We start from the raw sequence: 27,789 nt of genomic DNA, 5'->3' as shown, positions 1-27,789 counted from the left end.
ATATGAGGAAGAAACTAAATTACTGTTACTCACTATTACATCTTTGTGCTCCTTATGATAAAATCTTTTGAATATATTCATTTTATAACGTAATTCATAATATCCCTCTTTACCGCGAGGTCTTGACTCTTGTCTGTCTTATAAAGGGGATATTTATTTTCTAATTTTGAAATTATTATCCCACCCACGCACATATATTCTCATGCAAATCACTATGCAATGAAACCATCCTGAGATTCCCCCGTAATATTAAATAACTGCACCATTAGTACTTTAGTTTTCTCCGCTGAGGTAAGTCAGGGGAGAAAGCTGCAATCTGTAATGGTTTTGCCATCTTCTGATAAGCCTCAAGGGAAAGAGCGCGGGACAGAAAAGTGGGAGCTGAGATGGGAGAAGGAACAATTTTGGGAATAGAGATGAAGAAAAGGAAAAATTGCGGCGGTGCTGAACATTTAAGAGAAAAACTGGAGCGATAAGGAAAGAGGAGCTGGTTCAATTGATGGCGAAGGTAAAATGGAGGAAGTAATGAAGTAGTAAAACTCAGAAATATTCACGTCAGCAGGAGATTTTCGACTGAATGCAGCCTATAATTGAATTTTATAATGCATTATTTGTATGTTAATAGCTCTTTTTTTATCTGCCTTACAAACAATGCAAACTCTTCTGTGTTTGTATTAGAAGGAATCTGAACGTGGGGACTCTATTAAACCTGCTGATTCCAACAAATGGACTCCAGAGTCTTTTCCATGGCTTTAGATTGTTATCGTATTTCTTTTAACCTAAATTCAACCTCTGGACTCCTGAAAAATGTTAAAGCTTTAAACATGTGTATTGTTCATGCACTCAAAAAAAAAATAGTCATATCACACAGATCGTAGATATTCTTGTTCCAGTATTTCGTCGAAGCTGTACTGATATTTTATTCCAGCAAAGATTCACATGTTACATCCTAAAATCGAACTAATTTGTCTATTAGGTAAAAGGATAATTCTGCCAAACCCAGTGTTTATCACAGTGTTTATTTAATGTGGCTTCGTAAGCTCTCTGACTGGGAGTCGGGTGCGTTCAGCAGAGAAATGGTTCCAGGAACAAACATCGTGCGAGGGCTCTGGTGGGAGTGAAGCCATTAGCACACTTTCACACCTACCTTCTTCAGTCCAGACCTCTGGGCTTTTCAGTTCAGTCCGAGCCAAAATAACTGACGTGAAAGTTCAGACAATGGTCTGGATCAAACTTTTGTCCAAAATGTATACACCAACAGAGATTTTGGTGTGGATCAAATCCATGATTTGGTTTGTTTGCAGTGTGAAATCATTTTGTTGGACAGTTTGGACTTTCGGACCAGCCAGCATTAAATAATAGAAGAGAAATACGCAGAGGCAGGATGTCCAGTAGTCTTCTCCTTAATCAATATTGTGTTTGAACGATGAGGACGTTCAATTAACGCATTTGAACGTACTGCGCCTGAGGTTATAGTGATGCTGGTATAGTAAGCTAATACCATAATGATATGGCAATTTACTGGTATCAAGTGATAAAGTGATGGTGATCTTATGAATTAAGTGAGGGTTTAGTAACTGCTGTCAGTTAACGTGCAACCATGTGTTTTTCAGCCTATTCAACATGAAATCTATCTTAATGTTAAAGCTGTTCCAGCAATGTAAGAAACATGATTGTGCTGCAGTGGAACTCTGCCTGCACATCCCTCTACACATTAGTACCAAGATTTTGTTGTTCTAATTCAGTAATGTGTTTATTTTAAGACTCATCTGAATGTTTGCGTTTGCCATTCTTTATTCCCAAAATGTGCCTTTACAGGTGTGTGCTATTTGTTAGACAGGACAATGGGCAGGGCCATTAGCATGTGGCTTAGTGAGCTAATAAGGATTTGACAGTGATTCATGGCACCTCGGGAAATGGGGTCAGACCACAGGTGAGGAGCGAGGCAGCTGGAGCTGTGAATTAAATGTATGTGTGCTGAATGGAAATGCAGTCGCATGGAGAACATTACCATGGTGTAACTGCCCCCCCCCTCTCTCTCCTGTGCTGCCTCGCTCTGTCTCCAGCTTGTAGGCCTGGATCCTTCAAGGCGTTCGCCGGGAACACTAAATGCTCCAAGTGTCCTCTGCACAGCTCCAGCCATGACCAGGCGGCCACCATGTGTCACTGTGATAAAGGCTTCTACCGGGCCATTAAAGACCCCTCCACTCTGCCTTGCACAAGTTAGTGGATTAATCAGAAAACGTCCGTCTGCATTAAAAAAATGTCTTTTGTGTTTGTTTTGATGATTTTATTTGTTGCTGTGTTATCAAGCTCAACTGTGAAATAAACCATCTCTCATAGTCTACCTTTTTCCGTGGATATGAAACTGTCTTGTGTGGAGCTGTATCCATGAAATTAAAGAAAGTTGCGCGCTGGAGCGTAACACTTGAGGCACTTTGAAACCTCACACCACCCACACTCCTACACGCAGATTTACAAAGACACCCTCACAACTTCGGCTCTGACTACTTTGAGAAAAACTGAATCTGAACAGTTTTATCCAAGAGACTGACACTAGATGTTGGAATGAATTCCCGCAGGATGTGTTGAAAGTCAACCGCCCACACACCGAACGCACCTACAAACCTATCACACATACTTCAGATTCAAATTCTGCTCACTGGCTGCTCGAGGGCCAGATTGTGGTGATCGTGTGCCCACTGTCGCTTCTTCCTCTCTGAGGTCAGACGAGTGGTGTGTTCTGAGATAGTTTTTGCATGGAAACGTTTAAGTTTGATGCTGATACTTTCATACTTTGGCAGTAACGAATTAGGAGTTTTGCAGAATTAAGAAAGCCGACAAAACAACTGACGTTCATATCATAATCTTTTGATGACAGCTCTGCCAAAAGGTCCACGTCGTTTCTTTTATTCAAACAGACAATAACACCTCATATTATATTTGATCTGCTTTAAAGAGAAACTCTGCCTTACAAAGTTAAGTGGTAATCAGTGAGTTTTTAATTCTTCCTCCCCTCTAAACACTCTCTCTTTCTCTTCAGGGCCTCCGTCAGCTCCCAGGAACCTGGTCTCATTGATCAATGACACGGCGCTCTTCTTGCAGTGGATGCCTCCCGGTGATACAGGCGGCAGGAAGGACATCACTTACAACATCTTGTGCCAGCGCTGTGACGGAAGTGACGGCGACAGTGGCATGACTCAGTGTGAGCCGTGCGAGGCCGAACTGCGCTTCATCCCACGGCCGCATGGTCTGACCGGCACCTCTGTGGCGATACTGGATTTTGCGATGCACACCAACTACACTTTCCACGTAGAGGCCATGAACGGTGTAGCCGGGCTGGGTGTGGCCGCGCGCTCACTGGCGAATATTACCGTCAACACGCATCAAGCCGGTGAGTTGCAGACTTTTTCACATTTCATTTTTCAAACTTGGGAATCACTGGCAACCCCTGAAAAATCCTTATCGGTCGGGCTCCACAACAATATATTTAGCTCTAAAATCATAGTAAAGGTTACATTCTGCATGTATTTACATATGTTGTACTGTATTACCTGGGTCATACATCAGGAATACTGTGTTTGCATTTCAGCTTGTAGCAGCTAGATTTTTGTTTTCTCTTCCTTGAGCACCCTCCACTACTGTCACTACTGTCATTTTCTCCTCATCCAACTTAATGTGTCAGTAGGTGAAGCACATTTCTGACCTCTGGATAGCTGACAAAGCCACTGTGACCCGAACCAGATCTTAATTAGCCGAGCTGAGCTGACCTGAGGTCAACCACAGCCAGAAGTCCTCAAGACACCATTGTCTTGGGCTTGAATTAGGGAAAATAAGAGATCTTAAGTTCAGTCACTGAATATTGATGGCAAGAATATTGATGGAATAATTGATGGAGAAGGTGGAGATGAAGGGAGGAAAGAGGGTGGATTAATAAATTATGGCAGGATGTATGTGCACATTTTCTTCCCTTTCAGCATGAGCTGCAAGTCAGTGGTGAGATGAATTTCTGATGAGAACATGACTGATGCTCATCACTCATCAGCGGCTCAGATATAAAACAGGGAATTGCGGGTATATCGGTGCTAAATCATCTTTGTGTGCAATAATAGGCCGCCATAATTGCATTATCATGAAGATTGTCAGAGATTATCATTTGTATTCTGGCTCAGCAGGAAAAATAAATCAGAAAAATATTTGATGGAGATGAATGAGACGAATGCAGTAAACAACAAAGTAACTGAAAGATGCCTGGTCTGAATTACAAAGTCTTCCTTGTGGATCAAGTGTGGGACAAAGTGGGGAGCAAGCCAGGAGTGGACAGACTGGGAATACAAATGTCCTTTCACATGTGTCAAGTTTCCTGACTGTGCATATGCCCCCAATAGGTTTATTATTTTCTCAGTCTTTAAAATGTAAATCATGAATATTTCCATTTTCTTCCATTCCTCACCAACCTTTCTGCCTTGGATCTCTGCAGGGATTTACTTTAGTTGTGTTTACGCTCAGTTTTAATAGGTCATCTCTTGTGGCTCATTCTCTCCTACTAGACCCTGCATCATTGAATTAAAGTCTTATTTCTATAAATAAAACATGTTGATAGGCTGTCGTCATGCCACGGAAACCAAATGTCACATCATATGTGTCGCCTCATACCTAACTCTCTCTCTCTCTCTCTGGTGAAGGCAGCCAGACTGATGACAGGAAGTTGAAATGCTAAATAATCTCAGCGGAGGAGGAGAAGCTGCCTGTGGGGATGTTTCCCTGTGGATGTTTAGACTGGATTAACTTGTCAAACTGCCTTTTCCTCAGTAGACGCACGGAGTGTGTGCACCGACTGCAAACAAACAGTCAAACCAATTCCTGCACATACGACAGTTACATGCACATTTGCCTCATCCATGTACTTAAAGCCGCGCATATGCTCCGTTAGTCATTTCCCAGCTCTCCCCTTGGTGCTGTCTGCCCTGTATTTGATCTATTTATGCACATAGTGGAAAATCCAGCAGGAAACTTCTTAATACAAAATAAAATCATTTGAACTCTTCCCAACACTCTATGGTAGATGACATGCAAGATGTTATATAAGCTCTTCAATACTCACCACACGTTCATATGAGGTCGACGAATCGCTGAGTTGAAAGGTTTGTTTTACTGCTGAACTTCTGTTGGGACAGACGTGGGATTGACAGGCTCCGAGGTGATTCATGTAATTGACTGTGATATGATGTCAGTGATGGAATGATAACCAATCAAAAGCAGAATTTGCAATTAACTCGATTTTTTTTCCAGTCAGAAGCAGTGAGAGGATTAATTTTTCTGTTGCCATGTTATCTGTTTGTAAATTGCGTATTAATGCCTCATTATGCTTTTAATTATTCCAAGCCTATTAATCAGACTTACTAATAATTTCTCTTCCCCATTTGCCTGTGTGCTTGTCTAACTTTGATAAGTTATGATGCTCAGTAAAGTAAGATGTATGATTTGTCATCAAGCAGAATGCTCACTGCCTTTGACAGTATGGTTTAGTGGATTTATCGTGGAGTTTTGTCGCTGCAAGAGCCGAGCAATATCCGCTTTGTCACGGATTCTCAGAAAAACGCCTTTGATCATTTCGAATGCCTCTTTGTCCACACTCGGGCTCACTTTGGAAAACAGGAATGCGGGTTTCTCTGATTTTTTCCGGTGCTGTTGTCCTACCGGCTCTCGGAGGCAGCAAGGCAAAGCCGAGTGAGCAGGCTGATCTGTGTGTTTATGAACAGTGAGCTGCACTCGGCTCAAAATACACTGTAGTTATTGCTCAGCAGAGCGTCTCTGACTGAAGATTCCTCCCACAAAGTGCACTGCAGTAGTCTGAGAGCGGCACAGAGAAATCAATGCAAATTTGTGTGAGGCTGCTGCACAGAGGCGATCGCAAAAAATAAGACTGTCTGTTAAAAGTGAAGCTTATTGCAAGGTTTGAAAAAACAAAACAAAACAGGACCAATGTTTTTTTCTGCTTGACTGTTTGGACTAAAGATCAGACTCAAAGAGTTTACATGTGTTTTTGTTCAAGGTTAAAGCTAGTTAAACTACTCCAGTTTTCTCATTTTTAAATTCAGCTAAATACTTAAAAAATTACCCGTAATTAATAATTACTTACTTCAAATTCTAAGTGATATTTCTATATTGTTCTCTGACTGTTAACTGGTAATATGGGACTTATGTTTGCTCAATGGTCCAAACAGTCACATTACATCCATATACATACATGTGTAGCACAGTGTGATCATATCTTTAAACTTCATTACAGGTTGGATCAACATATAACCATCCTTCACCTCCTGATTTGACAGAGTCTGCTGGTGCTGCTTGTCGAGTGGTGGCTGTTCATGAGTTTACTGCTTTTCTTCTTGCATCTTTTCTTCCTCCTCGAGAGGAACTGGTGGCCTTGTGCTGTCAACGCCTCCTTCCAGTTCTGGTCGTGTAGCTTTTTTTCTTTTGCCAACTCATCCCTGATTTGTACTCAGAGCATTGCGTGAGACTGTTTAAGCAGATCCATTGCAGGGCATTCAATTAGTTAGGCTTGTTTGCCTTGTTTGTTTTTCTTCTTTTCGATTGATACCAACACAAACTACTACCAGAGTGAGAGTTAGGGCTCCATCCCTTTGCAGGAAGGAGTGAATATGTTCTGAGTTGCAATAATCATTATTTATCGATCCATCTATTTTCTATGCCGCCTATACTTTGAGGATCACGGGTGGGGAGGGACATTGGGCGAGAGGTGGGGTACACCTATCGCATTTCTTTGGACTTTCATATGTAGATAAACTCCCTTGTGACCTTTGAGTCCATTTTATGCTTATAGCACCTTTTTTTCTGCTTTGAAAAGATTCCATTTGCTACTTTGTCGACCTCATGATTACATCAATCAAGATCATACAAAGTTCTCACATGTTAAATCCACGTGTGAACACTTCCCAGTGTTTTGCGGTGTCCTGATTCAGGAGATTTTTTTTACTTTGCTCTTTTCCCCTTCCCTCCCGTGGATTCTCCTCTGTTTTCATCTTCCCTGCTCTGGGAATACGGCCGACTTCTATTTATATGCTCAGATGCCGGGGAGATGCAACCTCCTGGGATTTCTTTACAGCTCTCCCTCTCTCTCTCTCTCTCTCTCTCCTTCTTCCCCCTCTGTCCTTTCTGTACATGTTTGAGCTCGTATAGTTGAGGGTTAACCTATTTTTACATGTTTCCAATAAACCAATGAGACCTTATAGATTCTCTTTAGCTGTTTGAAATGTGATTGAACTGTAATGACAGTGATTGTTCCCTTTGAACCGCTCATCTACAGCGAGTGGATTGATTTATCCTCAGGCTGGGATGGCGTCTTGCATGAGAGATTTTTGGGGAGTTTCCCCCTTTTTGCAAAAAGTGACGATCCTCACAAAGATGGAAGCACAGTGACACGGTGACAGATACACAACATTACACTGCATTGTGCAGATGGAAAATCACCTCCTGTAATGTGATTCTTACCCTGTAAGTGGGTTATACATATTTATCTGCCTGGAAGCAACTGATGCCAACTGCAAAATATCGCCATTCCTAGTTTGAACAAGACATTTATGGGAGCTGTTGTTGTTTATATATGTTATAAACAGATTCAGTCGAATGGAAAGCGCATGCAGTCACACATTTTCTCAGTAGTTTACATTTCCAGTGCTTGATTTTGTGGATTTCGTGCTTTTATGGTTTGAAATTTAACACATGTACTCATGGTATAAGGGTTCAAGTCTCTGTTGATACATCACTGGTGACCAAACGTGACTGGAGTTTAGACTCTGGACATCTCTGCTGGTCTGAACATGCATTATGCATGTCGGAGCTGCTCCTGCAGATTAGTCCATGTTCGCCTCAGGTCTTCTCAAAGTCTTTTGCCTGGATACAGATGTTTCACTGTGTGTTAGAAACTGTGCACTACAGCTGAAATATATTTTAAATACATCCACCAAGGAGGTTTTGTCTGTTTGTTGGTTGGTGTATTTCTTAGCAGGACTACGCAGAAACCATTGGACATATTTCCACGGAACTTTGTGGAAGGAAGCAGTATGAGTCAGGGAATCAGGGGATGGATCCAGGATATCTTTATTACTTTCTTTAACATTGGGAGATATGGTGTTTTGTGATTGGGAGCTCAATGAAAACCTTTAGGGGAGAGACATCTATGAGCAATTTGGTGCATGTTGATTGGATTTAAGGGGACTGTAGGTGGAGGTACTGTATGCACTCTACTGAGTTGTTATTGAGTTCCAGCTTGTTCTTTTGGTTTCTAGAGAAAGGTTTTTTACGGTTGCTCAATTATTATGATTATGTCAACTTGAACTTTAGGAAACTGTGACTGGCATGTTCGACCAATTTCATGACATTTTCCAGGCAAAACATGAATCGATTGATGGAGTAAAAATAAATGCTGTATTTACCGACTATGACAATAATCAGGATTACAGGGGAGTATCATCAACATATCCACAGCAAACTCACCTGTCATTTCGTTCACCTGTAAGAAGAAAAGAACAGGTTTTAATAATGAGTGCAGCCGACACCGCGCTGGTCATCATTACACTCAAACCTGCAGTTATTCAGATATGACTCAGATGACATTTGCAAAACAACTCCCTGGAGTTTGTTGTTGACTTGCCTGGGCACCTTTGCGCTGCAGTGCTCTGTCAGTGAATCCTGCATGTGTTTGTTGATGTGTCTGCTGTTGGCCATTAAGAACTGCAGCAGGCAGCCAGACTGAGAGGCCTGAGATATTCCCAACAACATATCCCGGCGCTCCGAGCGGCTCAGCTACCACCTGCTAGCAGGATATAAGGGCACATGTTACCTGGAATAACATGGCTGACAGCAGATGTGTGATCTGGCGCCGCAAATTCTTCAATAGACTGCACGGCCCAATGACTGAGAGCCAGTCCAAGAGTGAGTTAGGAAGGATGCAGATTTTTTTTGACATGATTGATGGTATTTGTTTCCTTTGATAATCCGGTAAAACTTTGACATGACACACCATAGTTTCTTATTTGCTGTGAGTTGTGAATGTATTAAACTCTGGTTTTTGTGTCTGATTGTCACATACAGGACATGATTGAAAGTTTCAGATGCTCGAAGGAATGCACGTTCAAAGACTCGAGTCAGGAGTCTGAGTTTTTGCATTGTAATGTAAAAGTCAGACACACCTTAAATCTACATAATTGTTACCTGGAGAGCACATTTCTGCAGCAGTCAGCATCAAACTCTTGCCTCCTTGCGTGCACCATTCTCCCTTTTGTTCTTTTTTTGTTTTATACAAGTTAAAGTGGTTGAGCTGCTGGACCTTGAAGCGTCGTCTCTGCTTGGAAATCCTGACTTCTTGACCCGCTGTAAACATTTTATCTTCACCCCAACACCTCTGACGTAACACAGTAACTTTCTGAAGTGTCCCATCCGATCTGCAGCCTTCTTTGTGTCTCGCATGAGGACAGTTTGAGACATCTCTCTGGTCGGTGTTGGAATTTGTATTCCAACAGTGATTTGTATATTCCAGCACTGATCCTCCAGACAGCACACTAAACAACAGAGGGACTGGATCTATTATTTTGCCAAATCTCTTCAAGCGCGGGCTTAATGAATAATTAATGGTAAATATTTGAATCTCTGCGAGGTGATTTTTATGTCTCCTCAGCAACCTTGTGTAAAATGTTCCCTCCAAATTCAGCAGTGATGACAGGAATGATGAACAGTTGCTGTGGGTCTAGTGGTTTGGTTAACAAAGATGTTTGTCTCAGGCCGAACGTCATATTAGAGCTGGGAAGTGAGGGTTAGGTGTATTGCAGTCGTGTCTCTGAACTCAGGGTGCTCACCTCTCTTAGATAAGTGACTGCCAGTTCCTCAGTCCTGCTAAAAAACTTCTGAACTTTATTTGCATATGTGCCTAATCACAACATTCATTATCTCAAGATACTTCTCCTAGTAAGGTCCAACAGCTTCCACAACGAGCAGGGAGAAAAACCCTCCAACAGAACCACAGCCATCTGCCTCAAGTGGTTTGGGTGCGAGGAGAGAATCTGTTAATGAATTGTTATTACTGTTGCAATGATATTATCAATTATTTTCTTGCTGAAGTTTCTCTCATTTTTTTACTTATATGTTGAAGTTCACTCTTTGGCACATACACATTCACTAAGGTAAAATCTAAGTCAAATAAGTGTCCATATTTATCTTTATTTTAGAAGTATCATGAAATTACCAGTGTGGACATTTATACTAGTGCATCAGGATGTTGTTTTCTCTTTTTGACTCAAACCCCTGCTTCTCTCTGACTGCATCATCAGGTCCTGCTCTGGTGGGCGTCATCAGAAAAGACTCGTCCACTCAAAACAGCATCGCTCTCTCCTGGTCAGAAGTGGAACTGCCTCCTTCCGACATAGTGGATTATGAGATCAAGTACTTTGAGAAGGTAAGGAAGTTTTTTTGTTTTTGTCAAGTTTTTTGTTTTTGTCAAACTACATAGAAAAAAAGGCCCTTTCTTCTAATGTTAAAGATATAGGAAAAATATTTTCTTTCTTTAATGCTGCTAACTCACAAACAAATGCAGTTAAAGACACTTCTGTAATATTTAATAGAAGAAAATAGGTTTTGTTCAAACATTTAATTGCCAAAATGTGCTTTTGTTTACTATCTCTTATGATGTGTTGTTGCTTGTCCAGGAGCAAGAGCAGCTGAGCTACTCATCGACACGCACCAGATCCCCCAGCGTGGTGGTCACAGGCCTCAGACCCTCCACTGTGTATGTCTTCCATGTGCGCGCTCGCACTGCTTCTGGTTACACCGCTTACAGCCCCAACTTTGAGTTTTCCACCGCAGCAGAGGGTACGACAGCGGGGGGGGGGAGTGGGTGTAAAGGAGCAGTGGCTTTGTTTTGTGTGTGTTAGGCAGGAGTGACTCTGACATTCAGTCGGTTGGATTAGTGTTGAGACCCCAGTGGATATGGAGTTTAGTTTGAATGCAACGCAGGGGGACAATAAGTGGAGTCATCTGTGCTGATCAACAACCCGATAAAATCCCTGGAGACAATTCATGGTCATTCTTTGCTATGGATCAGTGAAACTCATCAGCGCCTCCTCAGGCATGCGCCATTTATTTAAATGTTTATAAGCTCTGTAAGTTCCTGACTCAGGCTGTGCAGTTGTGCTTATTACAGTTTTCATGCACACGTAACGCTTGGATGATTCTAACCCTGAAATATGTAGGGATGAACACTCACACTCACACACACACACACACACACACACACACACACACACACACACACACACACACACACTCTTTTAGAGATGAGATGTCCACCTTCACAATCTCATCATCCCAGGACCAATACTTCTGATGCAGGTCCATTTATATAGTTGGATTGTGCCTCCACATTAGAGTCACCTCCTCTCTCATCTAATCCAACCCATACAGTGCAGTGAATTTTATTTTTTCATGTTCCTTGACCATTTATTTCATTTTATACAAACTGAATGTTTGAGCGTTCATCACCATAAATTAATCACTGAATAAATATGTAAAAACATTTACCCTACACCTGTACCGAGGTGTCGGTGGATTCAGGGATCAGGAGATATGTCTGTCTCCTACGACCCCTCAGATTTAGTTGGAAATAAAGAAACACAATTCCACTTGGTAACAGTTGCCAGACACAGAAGACCACAACAAAGGAGATACAATTATATTATTAACTCTTCCAATGCCACGTCAATTCAAGTTTTAAGTTGAGCTGTTGTCAAATGGTTCTTTTAAAATTCATATTTTTGCTATGAAAATATTATTAACATGTACTTTTCAACATTTGCCTTTGGGAAAACATAGTTTGGTGTGTCAGAGGTAGAAAGGAGTATCCATGATGTTCCAACTTACCAATAGAAAAGTAAGACACATAATGGTTTTAGAAAGATGTATGTGTAACTGACTAACTAACAAATCCAAGTCTGAATGAAACCAATTAAAAGCATGTGTAATCTGGTTTATTTGGATTATAATACAGAGCAGAAGCAGATTACTTCATATGTGATTTAAATGTGGGTGCACCATTCATGTGTTAAAGAATAAGGACACTGTAAAATGAGAGGATCTCATCTGTTGCAAGTTCTCTAGTGATAAATATTGAGAATGTTTAAATGAGCAACATAGAAACTAAGACCATTCCCCATGAATACTGGCCATTTTCAATGTAGTGTGTCAGTCTTATGATTAAAGTTTCTGAACTCAACACTGATCAGTCTCTTATCTGTTTATTTCTCCTCTGCTCTTGCTCTCCTCAGATCCTGATATCGCTGATCAGGGTCAAGTTCTGGTGGTCGTCACTGCGTCTGTAGGAGGTTTCTCCCTGTTGGTCATCCTCACCCTCTTCCTCCTCATCACTGGACGGTAAGACACCCTGTGGGCCTCTATGGTCCTTTGGTCCCTTTAGCTAACACCACCCACACACACACACACACACACACACACACACACACACACACACACACACACACACACACACACACACACACACACACACACACACACACACACACACACACACACACCTTTGTGCTTCACATAATCTCCAGAGTGAAGCTACAACCTGGAGGTCTGTTAATAGACTCTCTTTTGCCACCAAGCAGACACTCTTATTTTCCAAATGGCTGAACCAATTTTCTGCCTAATTACTCAGCATGTAAGTACCAGCAGTTTGCTCCATTCCATTAACTTCCGCAGGTGAACTCAGACTGTTGTCTTCAGACTGGTTCACTGGACTTTGCCGTTAGTGGCACTTACTAATAAACAGTGAAAAATGACTCAGACTCGGTGCAAACTTTGTCTGGATTTTTACTTGTCCAGGTTTTAAATTGTGATCTTAGCTGAGGTGGTAATCAATGGTTCAGGTACTTTCTCATTGGGCCTCGTGTCAGAATTTTTTTGGATTTTATATACGTGATATTTAAACTCCAAATTCATCCAGATTTTACTTAGAATTCATACGTTTTTTCCCCATTTTGTTTATGTATATTAACTTGAAGACTACTTGGCATTTTCAAACAGCACCAAGCCTTAAATTTATTCAAAGTTGGGAAATGGAAGAAAATTTTAAGAGAGACACACAAGCTGCCTTTTTTTTAGCAGAGAAATATTTGCAAAGCAAAATGTGTGTGATATAATAGGCAGAAGCCTAAAGGTTCAGTTTGGGAAAAAAGGTTATTTTTTATAACAGTTTTAGGCTGTTTCAAAGTAACCTTTTCCACTTTTTCTCATGAGGACAGTAAATAAGTTTGATATCATTTCTGCTGCTAATTCACTGTGTTGTATAGAGAGGTTTATCAGCAGAAAGATATAAGACAATGAGTGATATGTGTAGATGAGTGTGATTTGTACTCTTTGGTAATCTGGTTAATTTGTACAGGTGTCAAGGCTACATTAAAGCCAGGATGAAGTCAGAGGAGAAGAGGCGGACTCGCTTCCGCAGTGGACATGGTAGTGAACACAATTTTTATTTTGTGTGTGTGTGTGTGTGTGTGTGTGTGTTGAAGGTTTTCGGGTTTGTGGCCTGTCATAGTTGACTAGATGAGAGCACTAGGTTAATGCTAACATGCACCATCTATCCATCTCATTTTTGTATAGCTTCATATCGTCTTATATATTTTCCTCCAGTGAACAGAAAGTTGTTTTGCAGCTCATACCTTTTTCTAATTTACATTTTCCTTATCAGAGCGTATCTTACTTAAATTGTCTCAGTCTTGTCAGCACAAATATGCATTTCTGATTCTTTTCATCAGATATTATGAAAATACTTTGAGCCGTTCTAGTTTTTGACTCTTTCCACAGTCTGTGTTTGTTGTTTGTTCTGTGCTGTCGTGCGCTGGGGAGGCATCACCTCGGCAGGGGGACGCCAGCAGGCTCAACAAACGGCTGAAAAAAGTCTTGTTCTATTATAGAGCTGAGCTCAGACACTCTGGAGACAGAGGCAGAGCGTCGACTCCAAAATGGAATATTTCTCAGACGAAGCCTTCAAACCTGAACAATATGAGCTAACGCGGCTATAAAGTACACCCGGTCCCCAGCTCATCTGCACGAGGTGTAACAGGGGCTGCTTCAAGTTATCATTTGTGCCAGTTATAATGCGCAGCGCTCAGTGTGACATCATCCCCAGCCTCTGCCACAGAGGAGCATGTTGAAGTCTGGCTGCCTGCAGTGTCTTTATACACGGAGCTCTGAGGCATTTTCCCCAACTCTTTCTGCTCTTTTTCTCCATCATTCGACCAAACTGCAGAGAAACCTCATAATATCATGGAAAATACACCAGCGATGATGCTGACTGACTCACGTAGTGTAGTTGAATCAAGAATGAACAAGAATGAAGTCTCAACAGAAATGGAAAGTTAGCTTCATTCAATTCATTCGTTCGTTCATTCATTCGTTACCTCTGTACTTTTTGTGTAAGTGTTTTGCTCTGAATAAAATAATAAGAAAACCTCAATGACACTTAACACTGAACTGTACTGCACAGGTGATTGCAGTGCGTTATCACATGTATTTCCATATTTTCTAGACACTGAACAAAGCACATTATCTGATTTGATCTGTATTTATCTATAAGATCTGCACATATTTTGTACTTTTAAACACATCAGGTTCAATATTTCCATCCATCAATTATAAATCTGACTTGACTGTACCATGGGTCTAGTAATAATATATGAAGATTCATTAATGTCCTCACATCTGAGGAAAATCTGCTGTATTTAAAGTGTTGGAGTTTTGTAACAAAGTTGAGAATATGTTCCGTCTATTCTCCAAAGTTGTGATTTTACATCTCATGAATTTGCTGCGGGCCACCGTACTACATGGAGATTCTACTCAAAAATCATGTGTAAAATATGACACTGTTTGTTGCTCTTCTTGTCTTCCAGTCCCATTTTCTGGAATAAAGACGTATGTGGATCCAGACACGTATGAAGACCCCACTCATGCTGTGGAGGAATTTGCCAAAGAGATAGACCCCTCGTATATCTGCATTGAAAGAGTGATCGGTACAGGTACAATCAATACTAATCATTATCTTCTGATAATGAGTGATCTGTAACTACCAAGAAAAGATTATTTTGCATCTGTATTATTTCCTGAATTGGTATATAACACAAGCATATGTAACAAATGTTCCAGTGGCAGCTGACTTGCACCTATAACAGAGACACTTTACACCGGGTAACAATTGTATTTAATGAGAAATGTTAAACCCCATAAAGTTTTACTTTTAAATTAATATATCCTCTTAGCAAGCTGATTTTAATGTATTTTATTATATTGTACCTCTGATGAGCACATCCACTGCTGCTGACTGTGAGCAGTAATGTTTGATGGTTCATTAAATCGAACAGATTGTGTTATTCGGTCCATGAAGGTGCCTCCCATTTGTCTGTTTGTTGTTACATGGGCGCCATCTGATGGAGGCGGTGTGCAATGACCTGTTTTAAAAACATTGCAGGTGAATTTGGAGAAGTGTGTAGTGGTCGTTTGCGTGTACCTGGAAGGATGGACATCGCCGTGGCAATAAAGACACTTAAAGGCGGTTATATGGATCAACAGCGGAGAGACTTTTTACGTGAGGCCTCGATCATGGGACAGTTCAACAACCCCAACATCATCAGGCTGGAGGGGGTCGTCACTAACAGTAAGCTCTGTGTGTGTGTGTGTGTGTGGTGTGTGGTTGTGTGTGTGTGTGTGTGTGTGTGTGTGTGTGTGTGTGTGTGTGTGTGTGTGTGTGTGTGTGTGTGTGTGTGTGTGTGTGCGCACGTGCATCTTCTCTTTAACTTTGGTCTCTTTTCTCTGTTCACCGATCAAATTTCCTGCAGGCAGACCAGTGATGATAGTGGTGGAGTACATGGAAAATGGAGCACTTGACTCTTTCCTGCGGGTGAGACGAATATATGCAATATATGATTAACAGATGAAGAAAAAAACTTGTATTTCGTTATTTTCGTTTTTTTTAAATCAGATTTTCTTGGTGGTACTCACAGTGGTGGATACATGGATCATATCAAGGACGCTTAGTTGTTCTTACTTGAACACAAGTTTATTTATAACATGATCTGTCGATAGAGATTCTTGGGGCAGCTCCCATGCAAACAGCCGCACCAAAAAGCTTGAAGCACAATAGAAACATCTCAGTATTGTAGCATATGGGAGGAAGCAGATAACAAGTCTAGGTCATTATAAGCCATGTCAATATTGTTATCATCTTGAGAATTGAGACTAAAAGCATATCTTATCCCAGTGCCAGGGACTGGTTGGCACCAAAACATAACGCACTCCCGTTACTTAAGGCCTGGAGGCATTATGTGTTCAGATTGTCCGTCCATCCCATTCTTGTGAACAAAAGATTTCTCAAAATTTGGTAAAACATGTAACAACAACATATTTGAATTTGTTCTTCAAAAGTCAAAGCTAAAGGTGACAGTGACGTCATGTTCTTGAGAAAGTGATATATCGGTAACACCCATAGGAAATTTGATCTGGCACAAATGTTTCACTTGGAGACGAGGATAACTTGAATTGAATAGTCAAAGTCACTGTGACCTCACTAAACCGTTTCTGCCTTGTGAACACGTTATCTTAAGATGGTCTCAAGAGAATCCTTTCAAATTTGGCACAAATGTTCGCTTAGATTCACAGATAAAATAATTTGATTTGGGTGGTCAATGGTCAAGGGCCAGTGGCCTAACTAAACATGTTTATAACATTTTTTTAACTCAAAGATAAACTGATAAACTTTATTTTTATTTTTCAACTGAGGTTATATTGTCTTCTTCACACCTTATTGGTCCCCTCTCTTTCTCACACCCACTCCAGACTCGTGACGGTCAGTTCACTGTGCTCCAGCTGGTCGGCATGCTGCGGGGCATCGCAGTGGGCATGGACTACCTCTCAGATATGGGTTACGTTCACAGAGACCTTGCCGCCCGCAACATCCTGGTGGATGACAACTTGGTGTGTAAAGTGTCAGATTTCGGGATGTCCAGAGTCCTTGAAGATGACAGTGAAGCAGCCTACACTGCAACAGTGAGTGAGGATCGAACAGCTGGTGCAGAATAGTGAGGACTTATGGACCTGAGCATCTGAAGGTCTCCTTAACAAAACTTCTCTGTCACCCCTGTTTGTAAGGGAGGGAAGATACCGATACGCTGGACGGCACCGGAGGCCATCGCTTACGGAAAGTTTTCTTCAGCGAGCGATGTGTGGAGCTACGGCATTGTCATGTGGGAAGTGATGTCCTATGGCGAGAGGCCCTACTGGGAGATGTCCAATCAAGATGTAAGTTTTGCTAATCAGATTTAATATTCCACAACCACTCTGGCTTGGTGAACACAGCATGTGATTTGTACTGTTTCTCTTTTATGAGGAGTACAACTGTGTGAGACAACATTATGTTTACTGATGTTCCTCTCAGGTCATTTTATCTATTGAAGAGGGCTACCGCCTGCCAGCACCGATGGGCTGCCCCGTGACACTTCACCAGCTGATGCTGCACTGCTGGCAGAAGGAGTCCAGCCTGCGGCCACGCTTCAGCAACGTTCTCTCTTTCCTCGACAAACTCATAATCAATCCCAGTAGCCTGCTGACATTGGTGAATGATGTTCAGAGGTACGTATCGATTCACACAAACACTGAGATCTATTGCGTGTTTTGGTCCGCTGACTACAAGTTGTGTGACCTTCACAGTACAATGTAATGTTATCAAAAGCATAATATATGAATATTTCCTACCTCCTAGGGTTAGTGAATGCATAATTGTTGTTAGGTATCCCAGATTGGCAATGCAGTTCCCAGTAGAATCTGGAGAGAACATTCAAGGTTGAGCTGATATATTCACTTTGATTCACTGCTGATGTTACACGTCGCTCCATGTGGATTGTCACCCCAGACTGCATGAAGTGAAACCAATGGCTTAGTGAGAGGTAGAAAGTTCTGCATGTCGGAAAATGGTTTGTAATAATGTAGATACAAGGTTTGCAGCTCACGGCTTTGAATATGATTATACTTGTGCTCTGCTTGACTTTCTCTTTGTCATCCTAGTTTTTCCGAGTCTCCGGAGGACATGCCAGACTACCCCCTGTTCATCTCCATCGGTGACTGGCTCGACTCCATCAAAATGTGCCAGTACAAGAACAACTTCCTTGCAGCAGGATACACAACACTGGATTCCATTTCAACCATGAGTATAGAGTGAGTGAAGCCAAATCGCACAGAGTGCAGCTACGGTATCAAAAAGTACATCAACCCAAGGGAGAGGTAGTAGAGTAGGAGAAGCAGCATAAAAAAGTTGGGAACATTGGAACAGAGGGACGGTTTTATTGTTCCAATAATGTAAAAAAAAAAAAAAAGTATCTGTACCATAGACTGTATATGAAAATAGATGTCTCCACTTCCTTCCACTATCCAGCGATTAAGCCTATGAAGATGTAATTAAGAGGCAGAGTCTGTACGTTAGTGATCTGAGGAAAAGAGCTGTGTCGGATGTTCCTTCAGTCTCAGCTGTCAACCACGACAATGCAGACATTTTTTTTACAATATCACTTAAAGATACCTTAAATGACAGAAACTATCTTGAAAAATAATTACTTGATGTGTAATTTTTGGTCTTTCTGACTTTATCAATAAGACAATGCAAGGGTGAAATGGGGAGAGAGAATGGTGAAGACACTAAGCAAAGGGGCGGATTTTCATTTGGTCCATTTCTCATCCGTTAACATGGAGGAGGCAGGGTTCATGATCTGAAGTAAAGCCAACCACCAGGTGGCAATGAAGACACTTCAATTTTGTGGAGCTGTCATGTCGTCCATCTTTATATACAGTCTATGATTTGCACAGCTTGTGTGTATCATGTACCCTGATATTAAATGTTCTTTCTTGTTTTTGATGATAATGCTATGATATTTCAAATGTGTCCTGGCTTTAAAAAATGTTTATTAAGCCGCAGCGAATACTATTGTTACAGTATTTTGTTCTGCTGTGCTGAATGTTTTTATTGTTCGGACCATCAATTCATTCAAATGGGCTTTTTGCAGGTTAAAGGAATGTGGACAACTTCACTGCATGTTTTGCCTTGATCTAAGACATTTGCTGCTGTTCTATGATTATTCAAACTGTATAAATCTTCTTCTCCCCCTCAGCGACATCAGGCGTATTGGGATCTGTTTGATTGGTCACCAGAGGAGAATCATAAGCAGCATACAATCTCTGCGCCTGCAGCTTCACCACATCCAACAGAGTGGCTTTCAAGTGTGAGGCCACTCCACAAAGACAGACTTTAAAAGTGTGTGTGTGTGTGTGCGTGCGTGCACTGAGCTGGAGACAAACCAACGCTCCAACACAAGACATTTTGGTGTAACTGACACCACACGCTGCTTGTGAGAAAGGAGTCCACCACTAGACCACATCTGGTCTAGTTAAAACACACTCATCATCGTATGGATCATTATCAACACAGCCTCCACAACAATCAACCTCTGTCTGCGTTGGCCAAATGCGGTCTCTGTATTATCTCAGCAATCACGAGCATTCACTTGAATTTAGGACGTCTTCTCTCCAGTGTTTATTCAAGTGTCCACCGATACCTCTTCTCTTTCCAAGTGACAATCCGACGGTTTCTATGGACTTTGAAAGGTCTCATGTCTGTTACCTCATGACCAGAGAGGATGTGGATGTAACACGGTAACATGGGGAACGGAGTGTGATTTTAGTAGCAACCTTTCCAGCTGGTTTATGAATCACTTCGCCAGTAAGAAAGATTGACAGAATGATGAATACAATCATGTTTTTTGAACTGAAGACCGCTGAATGTCAAAAAGATTTTATAGAGATGTGTATGTTCTATCCTCATGATAATGCAGTATGTCTTGTACAAAGAGTCTTGTGAAAGTCATATGTTTTATTCAGTATGTTTGTTCCTTAATAAACGAGCCTATTTTAATACTTTGTTTTCTCTCAGACTCTAACCAGCACAGGCCCCAGACATCAGTCGCTCATGCACATTATCACATGTAACCATGGATGCGCACCGTCTCTCAAACACACACTCACACATGCACAATAATGGCGTCCTCTTAATTGCCACTCAAGGGACTGACACGTTTTCTGGACATCAAGAGAATTGTCAAGTGAGTTTGTCAAACAGTTGCTGGGAGGTTAATGATGAAAGGCTTGATGGTAAACAAAGCAGTATATTCTTTATGTTATAAATCTACTCTTTTGGATTAAATGTGGTATACTGTTTTTATTTTTATAAAGGCATTCATGTTCATGATTCGGAGGATTTGCATATATCTACTTTAAAGCTATAGTTCAACGAAAAATGACACACCACTCTGCCTGTGAAGGGGTGGACAAAGTGTTTGAGTCCACAAAACACTTTTGGAGTTTCAGGGGTAAACAGCATTGCAGCCAAATCCAAATCAATTGAAGTAAATGGTGACCGATTCTTCAAACATAAAAAAACATAAAATGCCACCATACTGCTCCTGTGGTGTCATCCAAGTGTCCGTAAGCCCCGACATTGTTTTTAGCCTAAATGTCCAATGATCTCCTCCTCTGGAGCCGCATTCACACGTGGATCAGAGCAGACATTTAGGCTAAAAACTTGGTGTAAATGACTCCATTTCGAGTTGAAATTGAATATCGGGCTAACAGGCACTTGGATGACACCACAGGAGCAGTATGGAGAGACAAATTAAATGTGTTCCTGCACTGTTGAAATAATAATAATAAACTTTATTCTTATAGCATCTTTCAAAACACAGTTACAAGGTGCTTCAAACACTTCAAAATTTAACAACGAGAAACAATTCAATAAACAAATACAAATAAAATAAAAATAGTCATTATTATTATTATTATAATAGGTATTATAATAATAAAAACAATGTGTTACTGATACAACTACGGATGATTCCACGCTGATTCGGGAATTTGTACAGAGCCAGGACACTCCCGTGTTTGGCCTGTGGGTGGCGGTGTTGAGTCAGCTCAGCGGTCTCCCAGCAACAGCATGTAAATAACTCTTTTACCTCTTCGGACTGAGGCGCATGACAGAGGAGGAGAAATGAATGAGACGCTGGTTTGAATCTGGTTATTTGATGGATTAACTGGAGGGAAGCGTTAAATCATCCAGAAAACACGACCCGAGGCCAAACTACAGGTAAAACCCAGCTCCTACAGCACCGTGCGGTGAAGGATAGCACCAAGCTAACGTTAGCTACACCCCGCTAGCGTGTTAGCGTCAACTGTGATGCTAACACTAAAGTTTGGGGGGTTTTAACGCGTTTCCTTCGTCGTGTCTCTTACTTGTCGCTTTACTTTAAAACCGACAACTTAATAAAAGGTGCCTCGGGGGGGGACTCTTACATGTGGGACACCGCTCAGGAAGCCGGAGGGAGCTAAACGTTAGCTACCTAGCGACATTAACAACAAGAGATTAACCAAACAGCGAATGTTAATTACGTTACACCCCCGGTAAGCATGTTAGCTTAAGCAGGCGGTTAGCAAATAAAAGTCGTCGAGTTAATGTCACTTGCTGGAAGCTGTTGTTAGCCTTTGCGCTGCGGCTAATCAACACACTTACACACAGATTAGTGGTTTCAGGGGAGGAGGTGTGGGAATGGCAACTTGTGGAGTCTCCACTGAATCTGCTGTGTGTTGTAAATCATGGTTACACACTGTGAGGAGGGAAATGTAACATGTGTATTCATTAATGGTTGACATCATACTTGTGGATGTGGTGTATTTAACATTGTATATAGAGACTAGATACAGATTACCTGTTACTCTGTGCAATAATTTCATTTTTTATGGCTTAGTTGGTCTTTAGGTCTCGTCTATTATGTCCATTTTTCTTGTGTTAAGTTATTTGCCTTTTATATTTGCACATAGTGTTAAGTTCTGCTCTGCAATTCTTGTTGTATGGTCTGAATGACAATAAAGTTCACTTTGACTAAATAGAGAGAGAGGGAGTATGTTTGTGTCTTTAGGGGCATTTAAGAAGGACCCAATAACAATGTTTCACTTTAAACATTGAAACCCTTTTCAATTATGTTACAAACTGTTTCTTCTAATCAATGTTGCAAATACTGTTATTTTGTTGATGTTCTCAGTTGATGTTCTCTATGAGGTTTCTATGTTTTATTCCCCTGTTAATAGGGTATTTTGAGGGGTTGCTTTCCCTCACTCTTGCTGAGGGTATGGATAGAAAACGGAATCAAAATGTTCTCAAATGTTTATTGCACTATCTACAAGTGAAAATATGATTTACAAATGCGTGCAAGGATTCGTGCATAACCTCAGCTACTCACAAAAAGCAAATAGTGCACATGTTAAACAGTTTTACAAATGCACACGTCACAAACTGAGTAAAATCATATTACAATTTCACGTATAGATTTTTAACTGCATTTCTGAAAACCAATGCAGGTAATGAAACAGGAAGTCAGTCAGGGCACATATTTGACCTTTAGCATATTTGTAGATGTATGTGTTGATGTTCTGATCTTTCCAGGACTCCTTTAAACATGACCCCTGTTTAATCCATAAGCGAGGTGTTACATTGTGAATGTTACAGCTTTAATTGTGTTGTTTCTTGAAGATCAGACAGACAGCTCATGGTTGCTGACTAGCCAATGGGGCTGTTTGACAAGTTGGCGGGATGGCTGGGGTTGAAGAAGGAGGTGAATGTTCTGTGTCTCGGTCTGGACAACAGCGGGAAGACCACGATCATCAACAAGCTCAAGCCGTCCAATGTAAGTCTGTGTGTTTCTAACATGACTAATGTTTGAAATGTTATTCAGTCATGCATCCCAAGTGTGTCATTTCTCTATCATCCAATTGAATTAAAGATTCCATGAATTTGAAGTTGTGCTCTTCCATAAATTACATTACATATCATTTAGCTGACTCTTTTATCCAAAGCAACTTACAAAGTACATTCAACAATTCAAAATTCATGGTACTCCACATCACTGCACCATTTGCTTTTCTGTAATTATACTGTGTGCATATTTCATAAAATTTGTTAACTAGAAAATTACTGAAGGTATGTTGCAACATGTACTCCTACTTTAATCTGCTGCTGAGAAAACACTGCATTTGTCCTTCAGGCCCAGGCACAAGACATCGTCCCAACCATTGGTTTCAGCATAGAGAAGTTCAAGACCTCCAGGTATAGCTGTTTATGTCATTTTTCCATTTTTCCTTTTCCAGTTGTATTTATCTGTCACAAATGAATATCCTCTCATTTCCTCTCCTCTCTCCACTCATAGTCTTTCCTTCACAGTGTTTGACATGTCAGGTCAAGGCAGGTACAGAAACCTCTGGGAGCATTACTACAAGTGAGTGTGTAGATGGAGCAAAAACAACAATCTTCTTTGCCATGTACGATGTAGATGTACATATCGACTTCTCAAATCACTTTGTTCTCCTCAGGGAAGGTCAGGCGATCATATTTGTCATTGATAGTGCAGACAAACTGAGGATGGTTGTTGCCAAAGAAGAACTGGACACATTACTGAATCATCCCGGTAAGTTCGATAACATTTTGCACAAATCTTGATCATGTTCTTGCATAGGTTGAAATCAGCTGTTTATCTCCCTCTTGAGTTATAGCACAGTGTAAATTTAAGATAATTTGGCATTTTTGGGATAATTAATATACATTTTTGGTTTTCCTCTATTTCTCCACAGATATTAAACACAGGAGGATCCCCATCCTTTTTTTTGCAAACAAGATGGATGTCAGGGATGCTCTGTCGTCAGTCAAGGTCTCCCAGCTGCTCTGCTTGGAGAACATCAAAGACAAACCCTGGCACATCTGGTACGAACACACATCAACACCTATTTGCTTATTAATTACTGCTGCATTCCGGTGTCATTGAGAAAACGTGTGTATCACTGATGAACTGTAGTCTGCTGTGAAATACACTCTGCACAGCGCACACAGATTTATCTCTTCATCCCTGCTCTTTTGGAGTTTACAGACATAGTGGATTACTCTAAGTAACTAGAATCTGACAGTGATGATGCCGACTTCAGAAAGTAGTAATGGTAAAATGAAATATAAATGTTATCGGTTCTATTCAGACTATAGCATTTCTCTGAATTGATATCTTGCAGCTTGTTTCAATTTAAAAACATAAAGAAGAATATCCATGTCAAATATTTGTGTAGATAAGTGTTAAGTGCTGCAGTATTTGCTGTAGCTTATAGAGACACAACTGGCACCAGCCAAATATTTACTTGCCTTTGTTTTTAGCTGATGAACGTGAAGGATGTAACACAGTGATTATAACTAGAGGTTTGGTTTCTTTCATAGTAAAAATAGTAGTTTATGGCAAATTTCTTAATGTATGTTGTTGATATGTTTCAGTGCCACAGATGCTCTGAAAGGAGAAGGTTTACAGGAGGGAGTCGACTGGTTGCAAGGTATGATGAGAGTTCACATAAATGCTAATTGTTTAGTTTGTAAGGCTGCATTCACGGTTCAGACACATTTACTATTTGTTAAAACGGAGGGTTGTTTCATGAGGTGAGGAACCTTCACTCAGGAGCAAAAATCTGTCTTTAAATTTGAAAGAAATAATAATATGACATTATGACTGATATAATTCATATTTTCTATCTCTACATTTTGGCCACTGGAAACTCGACAAACAAGAACCCACCACATTTGTGGCCTGTTCAATTAACTTAAAAACTAATTTTACCTCTGAACATAATGATGGACTCATCAGTCGCCACTTTAAATTATTCCTTTGGGTCAGGATCATAAGGGCTTTTGTATACATGACACTGCAGTGGGTTTTGATTAGTCTTCAGTAAAGTCCAAAAGTCTGAGGCCACTTTCTCATTCACTTGAATTTGAATGTGTTTTTAGGTACCGTCATGTTTTGCTGATAAACTCTGTTCTTCACATTTCTTTTCCAGATCAAATCAAAACATTGAGAACATGAGGGCCTGAGGGAAAATGCTTGAAGAAACAGCATCTGTTAAAGTCTGTCATGTAAGATGTGTTGACCTTGTTTTCAGAAGTACAGTAAGATAGTAATGTTTTTAACACGGTGTTGAGGTGGTTCTTGGACGTGTGTGGTTCACGGGAACAATTAAAGCCCATAATCTCATTTAGAACAATAAAATAAATAAAAATCCTAAATTAGTGAGAAAGAGGAGAGTTGAGGAGTTCATTTTAGGCAAATTCTCATCAGTCTGAACAGCCATTTTCAAAGGAACAATAACATTTAAACATGGACTTCTATTTACATTATCCCTCCCATTCCTTTAAACAGCTGTTTAATATCTCCGTGTATCAGGGATCATGATGCTCTTAAAAAAAGTCAATGTGTTTGGTGCTGTCTTTCTTTTAAGGAGCATGAATACCTAGGATGTCTTGTAGATGAGACACACATGTTAGTTGCTGTGGCAGAATCAAACTGGCACTACATTATACCAGTGATGTAAACTGTGATGTCACGTGTCATATCATTAGTAAAGGCAAGAATTGCCTTCTCCAGCTTATATGTAGAGCCATCTCACTGTCACATTAAACTGTTGCTATGGTATATCTTTACTGCAGCTCAGACTTGATGCAGCTCTGCTCCTGTTTCGTTAACATGGCTCTTTTTTTTTTGTAGTTGTGAAAATATATTTTCCATACTGAAGATCATAATTTTAGCCAATTAAATGTTTTCTGGGAGGCAGTAGATTCTGTTGTAAATATTGTTACTTGTGGCTCAGTGACTATAAATAATATTTTACTTAGCTGGAACAAGTGATGAATGAATGTCAAGTTAGTTTGCCTGATTTTCAACTAGTTTTTATATTTGCCTTATTTCATTTTTCAAAGCAAAACACTGTTTTCAAACAAAATGATTGTTATAGTTGACTCATAGTTAATTAAAGTATATAATATATAAATATATGCTCAGTCTCCTCATGTTGCAAACTGTTGGTCCTCTTCTTTAGTCTCGGACCAAAAGCTTGATTTAAAAAATGTACAGATCACAGAGTGCGGTTGCTTCTGTTTCTTTCTGATGGCGTTTGCCAAACTCCATCGCCTCAACCTCAGCCATATAGCAAATAGTAGTTTTGAGTCAAATAGGAAATAACTGAAAATGTGTGGAAGTAATAGCGATTGATTGTATATATTCTGTAGTAACTTGTTCATAAATGTTTCATCTGTAACTCCCATTTTAGTCCTACAGTTCTCCCAACTTGTAGAAGATACATCTAGTAAAACTCCCGAAAGGTTTTTTTCCACCACAGACACTTGACACTGACCTGAGACATAAATATGAGGGTAAGATGAACGACAGGAGTTTTTACAGCCCTGTTCACTTTCCATGGTTCCAAATACAAACAGTAGAATGTATAACCTCAATGTATGAAGGTGGACAGGACACGATTCTGTTTTTGTTTTTTTTATTTAGTTTTGTGTGTTACTTTAATTCCATTCATATCGGACATGTATTTTTGTACCACTGGGTGACACCCAAGTCCTAAACATTCAATTCCTACTTGTACAGGCTTTAAGGGCGCCGCGGTGATTTTGGAACGTGTTCTCTATTTGTAATTGGAGGACATTTCAGAGTGGTGATTCTTCTTTTTCATGTCCTCCAGACATTGTTTTTAAAAACAAGGAGCACAAGTTCACTTTAGCTGTAGATTGTTCCCTCACAATGTCCCATCACATGAGCTCTATGTATTTTGATTATTACACTGAATGTGTAATAAAGAATAAATGCAGTGCAAAATATGAAATCATGTCTTGTGTTTCCTGAGGTGCAAATAATCTCTCCCTCTCTCTCTCTCTCTCTCTCTCTCTCTCTCTCCTCTCTCTCCCTCTCCCTCTGTCTCTCTGTCTCTCTGTCTCTCTTACTCTCTCGAACATCTTGAGCTCTGCCAGCAACAGCTGCTCATTAGACCTCGAGTTCTCGGGCCCTGAACAGTTTACTTGGTTGAACATAAACATTCAATTACACAGGTTCTGAGAGTTTGTGTTGTTGTGTTGTGCAGCACACGCTTCATTTTGTGAAGTGTTGTTTGTATATGTTTGATATAATGACATGATTGTGGTTATCTTGAACGTGGCTGATTTCAAACCTGCAGAGCCTCAGCTTCAGTGTTTGGTTTGAAAAGGTGTCATGGTCATGTGGCAACCATCTGTCAAACCGTACTGCTTGTTGTCATCTGGAGGTTTTAGCTTTTGGTGCCAGTGCAGCACAGAATCACTTGTCTGATGTCAAAATTAATTAGAGTTAAAGTCAGTGATATTCTAATTGTTCAAATGCTTAAAATGAGCTGTGGGGCTTTTCTGTCTTTATTTGTATTTTTACATTAATTTCAATAGTAATAAGCTTTACATACAGTTGAACCTTTCAATCTGAACCAAATAATGTTGTAACTTTTATTCTGAAATTAACAAAATACTTATATATAATATATATGATATATATAATATAGAACAGGAACAAAATTCCTACATCAATGGTAAAAACGCAATTATATCTGGTAGTTTTTATAGACCAGACATCAGAAATATTGATATCATCTCAGCTCATAAAGGAAAAACCAAAAGATATAATATGGATATAGTAAGAATTAAAGAATATGTATGAATATTTACCTTAAACTAAATAAACCAGAGACACATTGGCCTCCGTCCGTGTTGCTGAAACTGTTCTGCTGCCTTGCCAA

General features: G+C 40.3%; 2 protein-coding genes across 4 annotated transcripts in view; both read left to right on the top strand.

The window, feature by feature from the left end:
* Positions 1-20,314, top strand: part of LOC118113514 (ephrin type-A receptor 6) — a 44,612-nt gene extending 24,298 nt beyond the window's left edge. The window contains exons 7-20 of one of the 2 annotated variants that reach the window (XM_035163306.2): positions 2,067-2,222; positions 3,044-3,394; positions 10,350-10,474; positions 10,725-10,887; positions 12,339-12,444; positions 13,460-13,530; positions 14,967-15,086; positions 15,542-15,727; positions 15,909-15,970; positions 16,906-17,115; positions 17,218-17,367; positions 17,504-17,697; positions 18,130-18,279; positions 19,227-20,314. In XM_035163306.2, the coding sequence (XP_035019197.2) occupies positions 2,067-2,222; positions 3,044-3,394; positions 10,350-10,474; positions 10,725-10,887; positions 12,339-12,444; positions 13,460-13,530; positions 14,967-15,086; positions 15,542-15,727; positions 15,909-15,970; positions 16,906-17,115; positions 17,218-17,367; positions 17,504-17,697; positions 18,130-18,279; positions 19,227-19,341 (2,159 nt within the window). In that variant the 3' untranslated portion in view covers positions 19,342-20,314. Of the gene's footprint in view, positions 1-2,066; positions 2,223-3,043; positions 3,395-10,349; positions 10,475-10,724; positions 10,888-12,338; positions 12,445-13,459; positions 13,531-14,966; positions 15,093-15,541; positions 15,728-15,908; positions 15,971-16,905; positions 17,116-17,217; positions 17,368-17,503; positions 17,698-18,129; positions 18,280-19,226 lie in introns of both variants that reach the window. The other variant, XM_035163300.2, reaches the window with a different exon arrangement.
* Positions 20,315-21,057: 743 nt separating this feature from the next.
* arl6 (ADP-ribosylation factor-like 6) lies at positions 21,058-26,853 on the top strand. 2 transcript variants are annotated; one of them, XM_035174581.2, is made up of 8 exons: positions 21,058-21,250; positions 22,696-22,844; positions 23,202-23,263; positions 23,364-23,432; positions 23,527-23,621; positions 23,785-23,914; positions 24,467-24,522; positions 25,024-26,853. In XM_035174581.2, exons 2-8 carry the CDS (start codon positions 22,725-22,727, stop codon positions 25,047-25,049), a joined length of 558 nt encoding a protein of 185 aa, XP_035030472.1. In that variant the 5' UTR covers positions 21,058-21,250; positions 22,696-22,724; the 3' UTR covers positions 25,050-26,853. The 2 variants fall into 2 exon arrangements, with proteins under 2 accessions (XP_035030472.1, XP_035029596.1); XM_035173705.2 differs by having other exon boundaries at positions 22,691-22,844.
* Positions 26,854-27,789: the final 936 nt, after the last annotated feature.

Source organism: Hippoglossus stenolepis, chromosome 1 (assembly GCF_022539355.2).
Source record: "Hippoglossus stenolepis isolate QCI-W04-F060 chromosome 1, HSTE1.2, whole genome shotgun sequence".
NCBI lineage: Eukaryota > Metazoa > Chordata > Actinopteri > Pleuronectiformes > Pleuronectidae > Hippoglossus > Hippoglossus stenolepis.
The sequence above is the reverse complement of the archived record's forward strand: the minus strand, read 5'-3'. Positions and strand labels throughout refer to the sequence as shown.